At 35.3% G+C, this 6971-nt stretch overlaps 1 protein-coding gene across 1 annotated transcript; it reads right to left on the bottom strand.

The window, feature by feature from the left end:
- Nucleotides 1–1273: 1273 nt before the first annotated feature.
- LOC129227995 (zinc finger protein 271-like) lies at nucleotides 1274–3612 on the bottom strand. The gene has a single exon (XM_054862623.1). It carries the CDS (start codon nucleotides 3610–3612, stop codon nucleotides 2494–2496), a length of 1119 nt encoding a protein of 372 aa, XP_054718598.1. The 3' UTR covers nucleotides 1274–2493.
- Nucleotides 3613–6971: the final 3359 nt, after the last annotated feature.

Here is a 6971-nt window from a genome sequence, read left to right as displayed (position 1 = left end):
TGTTTATTTAGGATATTTGGTGAATACGCGGTTTACGATTTGACACCTTTATTTTATTTTACGCGGATGAGATTCAGTTTCACGCGGATGCGGCAATGCAAACAGATAACATTTTCCTCTGTTTCAAAATCCAAACCCCTAAAGATTGCAGACTACATGTACTAAATCGAACTTTGGAACCTGGAGACATCTTATGCGATTGGTTCCAAAACTCTTTCCAGAAGTAAAGTTATTAAACTCATTGGAAGAAAAGCTTTTAGAAGAGACAAAGGAGATCAAACACAACGAGGATACCGACTTCGGTGATACACAACCAAAAACGTTCACATTGAAAATTTTGAGCCATTCCTAGACAATAGAAATGATCTTTCTGATTTTTGGTGAAGGAAGATTCTATCATGGAAATGACACAAGTGATTATAGATGCGTTAATGCTCTGCAAAGAATTACAGAGAAAAATCCTTAATGACTGCCAAAAGACTATCATAGCCAGCTTTTCTTGAAAAACAAAACAAGAAATTAGTTTATGTTTTCTTTATGCATGTTGTGCATAAAAATCGATATAAGTACACATTAAACATATAATACAATTAGTCAATAGAATGAAGTATTTTTTTATCCATTTAGCTCACCCCTATTTTAACACTACTATTAGGTCTCAATTTACGCGGCATTTCCGTGGAACGTAACCTCCGCGTAAAACGAGGGTCTACTGTATCACAAAAATCGCACGGGAAACCATTTGCTCCCAGACTAATAGTAGGTGTTGGACGTAATTACTTGATCAATAGTAAGCAACTTTCAAAAGTTTTTATTTTAATGTTATTTTCAAATGCAATTCAGATTTTCCCCAACATTGGACAATCTTTAAAAAGGAAGAGGTCCAGAATCATCCACTCTACCCTCCTAAAAGGTAAACTGTAATTTCAGGTTGTCTTCGGAAACGTTTAGAAATCTCCTTACGAAATTTTTCAAAATTGAAGTCATAAAGGCACAATTTCAGACTATTTTTGGTAGTAACCTTAGTGAAAGGATGGTGGTTCGGGGATCCTCCGTCAGAAATGTTTAAAAGAAGCTGAACAAGTACAGCTCTGATCAAGTTGATACATACTTTGCACAGTTTCATCACCAAATGCACACACAATACATTAATTTAAATACCTGAAGTCTGTTACCGAGATAATTGAAAAAGATACTGATTTTTAAATGAATGAAATTTTATCTTTTATGATAAAGACTATTTAAAAGAACAAGGAAAAAAAAATACAAGGAATAAAGATTCAATTTTTATTTATTATTCGATACAAATAAAACAATATAGTTTGAACAATATTTAGACGAATGCGTACTATTTATACCTCAGTGTGAAAACTGATACGTCTATCCAATGGTGGGCGAAACTTGAAGGGAAAAAGTCTTTAAACGAAATCACATGTATTACCAGTTTGTAATCAGGGGCATATTTTTTCTGGCTGGATGCAATATCAACAAAATGTGGTCAGATCTTGAAGATCCAGAATAATTAAAAAGAAATTAGAATGCGTGCCTCTGTATCCGCAAGGAAGAAACAGGCCATCGAGATTGGGGGAAATATTGAGGTTTGTCTTTGGCATTTTACTCGCCACATGAAGGTGAAAACGGAAGCTTCCATGGCTGAGTGTTTGTGCTTGCAACGTGCGGTACTGGAGGTCGTGAATTTGATTCCCAATTGTGTGCCCTGGGTGTGATTCCCTTTCTTTGTGTTTTATATCTTCCCTGGGTTGTCTTGTCTGCTAATGAAAGAATTTGGAAAATTCGCCATCACATGTAAAAATGGAGGCGAGGCACTTAGCAAGCAATCCTCTTTAAATTGAGAGGCGAAAGCTTTCTTGTGAAATCTGAGAAGCCTCATGGTGGAATTAAATTATAACTGTTTATTTATGTTTGCACACTCAGCTGAAAGTTGAACGTTCCTTTTGCTAAAATCGAAAGTAGTCAAAACCTTTTTTTTTTTTTTTGTGAACAGGGCGAAAAATAACTTTTAGATCGTTCTAGTTCTATTGTTACTCTATTTGCATACTTCATATACTCTAAACAGCTTAGCTGGCAGAAGGATAAATTCAGATATGAAACCTTAGAAAACGCATTCGAAAAGATTTTTTCTGCCAAAGTGGGCTCGTACAAGTGTTTTTTTGACAGTGAAGCTTCAACTCAAAAAAAAAAAAAAAGTTGTTAAACAATGCTCACAGAAGTGTGATTTTTGACAGCATGTTGTAATGCATTTATGTACTCCTTAATTGAGTAGGATGGATGTCTTTGAACTATGTTCACAGAATGGATTTTGAGTTCTATGCGTTTAAGTGCCGCATAGAACTCAACCGTTGAGTAAGTTAATGCGTGTTGCACTAAATGTGAAGGCAGTCAAAACACCGTTCAAGTGTTTTAACAAGAGTATGGCTTTTCGCCAGCGTGAACTGTCATGGTCCAGAGTAAAAAAAGCTCTTGAAAATGTTTTTAAAGAACATCCACTGAATATGGTTTTTCGCACGCATGGACTCTCATATGGTTTTGCAAAGTTGAAGGCCGAGCAAATGCCATTGAGCAATGTATACAAGAATATGGTTTTTCGCCAGTATGAGTCCTCATATGTACCTTCAAGTGTGAAGCACGAAAAAATGCTTTTGAACAGACTTCACAAGGATATTTCCTTTCGCCAGTATGAACTGTCATGTGATCCTTTAAATGTGAATAAACAGCAAACGCCCTTGAACAGAACTCACAAGAATATGCTTTTTCACCGGTGTGGACTCTCAGATGTCTCTTATAGTGAGTAGAACTAGAAAATGCCTTTGAACATATTTCACAAGAATGTCGCTTCTCGCCAGTATGAACATTCATGTGCTCCTTTAAATTTGAAGCCTGAGAAAACGCCTTTGAACAGACTTCACAAGAATATGCTTTTTCACCGGTGTGGACTGTCACGTGTCTCTTCAAGACGGAGGCACGAAAAAATGCCTTGGAACAGACTTGGCAAGAATATGGCTTCTCGCCGGTGTGAGTTCTCATGTGCCTCCGTAAATCTGTACGCTGAAAATATGATGTTAAACAGAGTTTACAAGGGTATGGTTTTTCGCCAGTATGGTACCTCAAATGCTGTTTTAAGTTTGCAGGACTAGAAAATGCCTCTGAACAGAATTTACAAAGATATGGCTTTTCGCCAGTATGGACTCTTAAATGCATCTTTAAAGCTGACGGGGTAGAAAATGCTTTTGAACAATGTTCACAAGAATATGGTTTCTCGCCAGTGTGGACTCTCATGTGCTCCTTTAAATGTGAAGAAGTCGAAACTGCCTTTGAACAGACTTTACAAGAATACGGTCTTTCGCTAGTATGAACACTTAAATGTCTATTTAAAGCTGACTGAGCAGAAAATGCTTGTGAACAATGTTCACAAGAATATGGTTTCTCGCCAGTGTGGACTCTCATGTGCTCCTTTAAATGTGAAGAAGTAGAAACAGCCTTTGAACAGACTTCACAAGAATATGGCTTTTCGCCAGTATGGACTCTTAAATGTGTATTTAAAGCCGACGGCGTAGAAAATGCTTTTGAACAATGTTCACAAGAGTACTGCATTTTGCCACTGTGTGTCAAAGTTGGCGGACTGAAGAAAGGAAATCGAAAATAAATAAATAAATAAAAATGAAAATAAATTAATTAATAGTAATAACAATGGAAATAAGGTGTTTCACTTAACAATTTTTAACACTTTTTAAAACACTATGGATTTTAGAAAAAAATGGATGTGAGAGAATTGGCTAGATTCCTGAATCGGAACCTAGTAATGCGATTTCAAGAAACAAATAAGCACTCGTTGACCAAAAAGAACACTGCGATCCTGGTGATTTTGGACTGTCGTTTACGAAAGGTAGCAAACAAAACAGATCAGAAGTGAAACACCAGTACTTCTTTGTGTGCGGAGACGCCAAGCTCCTACGACCTTCTTTACGCAAGTCACAAAAATTTCAATTGGTTGGGTGTTCCGATTGCCACTTGTTGTTTTAATGAAGAAAATTAACTGTAGACCTCATCAAAAAAAAAAAAAAAAAAAAAACCATAATGCTGAATTTCTTCAAGACCATAATTTGATCAGAAAATAAAATTGGCTTCTGTGAAAATATCCAATGTTACTGCGGACTCAGGTTTATATTTCTTCAAATTTTCATTTCAAACAGTCTTGAGAGAATGCTTTTACGGAAAGTATATACTACTAATTCAGAGTTAGAAGTCTAGACATCACTGCATGATGAAGGCTGTAACACAGTTCAGATTGGTGCTGAAAAAAAGGAAAAAAAAATGGTAAGCATTAAAAAGTATTGACGGGGGGGGGGACTTAAACACATATTGTATATTTAGTGCACATAAAGAAAAATTATTTAATGGCAAAAAGAAAACAGAGCGACTTTTAAAACTTACGTGAAATAAAGATGCATCCCAAAAACGCACAAACGCAAACTTGTTCTTAGTCAATACAAGTGGTAAAATATCCAGCGATTTAGCACATCTTGTTAACAATCTTATCTTAAACTGTAAACTCGTACTTTGCTCCAAATACGATGGAACACTAAGACAAAATGGTACTTAGGACACTTAGACTTCACAAACAGAACTAAACAATAGTTTTTGAACTTGCAACTGAAAATTGATGACACATCTATTTATACTTTTGCATGGAAGTACTAGAAAAATGTAGTAAAACCTACATTTAGTTAAAAGGTTTGAAGAATCACAAAGACATAACACGCTTTGTTATGATTTCCACTTTCCAGTCATAAAGTTTTTTTTTGCATAAATGAGTATTTTATAATAATATTTATACATCAGTTTTGATGCAGCAGTGAAGTGCAATTATTCTTACAATCAAATAGTAGCATAAAAAGATAATTAAATTTAAAATGTGTGTTAAAATAATTCATTGATACAATAAAACGTAAACAATAAAATATATCAATGCTAAGTTACTTATTAACTAGAGATAATATCAGTTGTAAACATATAAAACATACATTTAAGATGAAACTATGTTGATGAAACAAAATGAAAAATTATTTTGAAAACATTAAAAAAAAAAATCGTATTTACCAAGGTTTAGATCAGATCTCTTAATATACCAATAAAACTAATAAACTTTATTGGAATGACTCTTAAATGAGTAAAATGTAGAATTAAAATTACGTCGCATCTCTCGAAACCTTTCTATACTGACTGAGAGGGGTTTACGACAAGGTGATGCTCTTTCGTGCCTCCTGTTTAACTTGGCTCTAGAAAAAGCAGTTCGAGACTCTGAATTAAATCCTAGCAGAACCATCCTACAAAGAATAGTCCAACTGCTTGCTTTTGCGGATGACATTGATATTATTGGGCGAACTAAGCAAGCTGTTGTTGAAGCTTTTATCTCTCTTGTTGAAGTAAGATGGGTCTAACCATCAATGAAAATAAAACTAAATTTATGATTGCATCAAACAGAAATGTAGATACAGACCCTTTGAAAGTAAACAACTATACATTTGAGAATGCCAAGCAGTTTAAATACCTGGGCACAATGATTTCAAGCTGCAATGACCTATATATTGAGATTAAAAACAGGCTATTCATGGCTAATAGGTGCTTCTATGGCCTTAAAAACCAATTAAATTCAAAATATATTAGCATTAAAACTAAAATAATTCTATATAAAACATTAATAAGAACTGTCGTCCTGTATGGGAGTGAATGTTGGGCTCTCAACAGGGCAGAAGAGCTTTTACTGATTTTTGAGAAAAAATTTTAAGAAAGATTTTTGGACCAATAAAACAAGATAACTATTGGAGAAGAGCTCATAACTATGAAATTTACAAAAGTATGGTGAACCTAACACCTTAAAGGTTATAAAAGCATCTCGCATTAGGTGGCTGGGCCACATATTTCGATATGCAGATGCATTCCCCACAAAAAGTCACCTTCTCCAATATTGAAGGAAAACGCCGAAGAGGGAGACCCCCTGTCAGATGGCTGGATAGGGTAGAAAAGGACTTAAAGTAGTAGGAGTGAACCGATGGAGGGCCATTGCAGGGGATAGGGTTAGGTGGGAAAGACTTCAAGAAAGGGTCTTGGCCTGCAACAGGCTGTAGCACCAGCGAAGAAGAAGATTAGATCTCATCGCAGGAAAAAATAAGGGCAACACATACATTAGGGTGTTTAAAGAATCACTGAAGCACAAATGCAAATTCGGTTTCCTTTTGACAAAATCTTTTCAGTCCTTCACCACTTTCTCCATGAAAGTATATATAAAAAACCAAAAGCTTTTTGTTGCTCGAAAGTTAATTGTACTTTTGATATTATACTTTTTCTGCTAAAATAGGATTTTGAGACGGCAATGTGCTTCACTTGTTTGCCTAACATTGACAGATGAAAATGGAAATTGATGAATGACCAATTCTAAGGATATGGGAAGACGTTCCCAAGGGGCTCTGAGACGTTCCTGTCAAAGGTGCTCACAGGGTACTAATTGTACTAAACACTTAAGATAGGTCTTGATTTATGACTCTCATTTGCAAACAGGCATGAGCCCGGACCACTGCGAATCTTAGTTCCCCCCCTTCATTCTCTCTAAGATTCGCAGCGGTCTCGGATGAGCACTGAAAAGCTTGAAGTCGTTTTCTATATTACTATTGAACTATGTTATCTTTAGATACAATAGTAAAAGGACGGATTAATTTTTTTCACTTTCAGAAAGTTAAGATTACACGATTACAAAACTAGATTACGAATTATTTTACTAAGATTACAGTTACGATTGCGCATGAAAAGCCTGATTATGATTTCGATTACGATTGTGGGAGTATCCCATCGACAGATTAGGATTATGTTTATGATTACACAAAAACGTAATCGATTACTCAGATTACGATTACGTGATCGGTAATTACTTTAAGCCTGATATAAAGCATTCTCTG

Source organism: Uloborus diversus, chromosome 8, assembly GCF_026930045.1.
Source record: "Uloborus diversus isolate 005 chromosome 8, Udiv.v.3.1, whole genome shotgun sequence".
Classification (NCBI taxonomy): Eukaryota; Metazoa; Arthropoda; class Arachnida; order Araneae; family Uloboridae; genus Uloborus; species Uloborus diversus.
The sequence above is the reverse complement of the archived record's forward strand: the minus strand, read 5'-3'. Positions and strand labels throughout refer to the sequence as shown.

What these genes read in the sequence shown, in the direction of transcription:
- LOC129227995 (XM_054862623.1), bottom strand. Translation starts at nt 3,612, where the DNA reads ATGCAGTACTCTTGTGAACATTGTTCAAAAGCATTTTCTACGCCGTCG.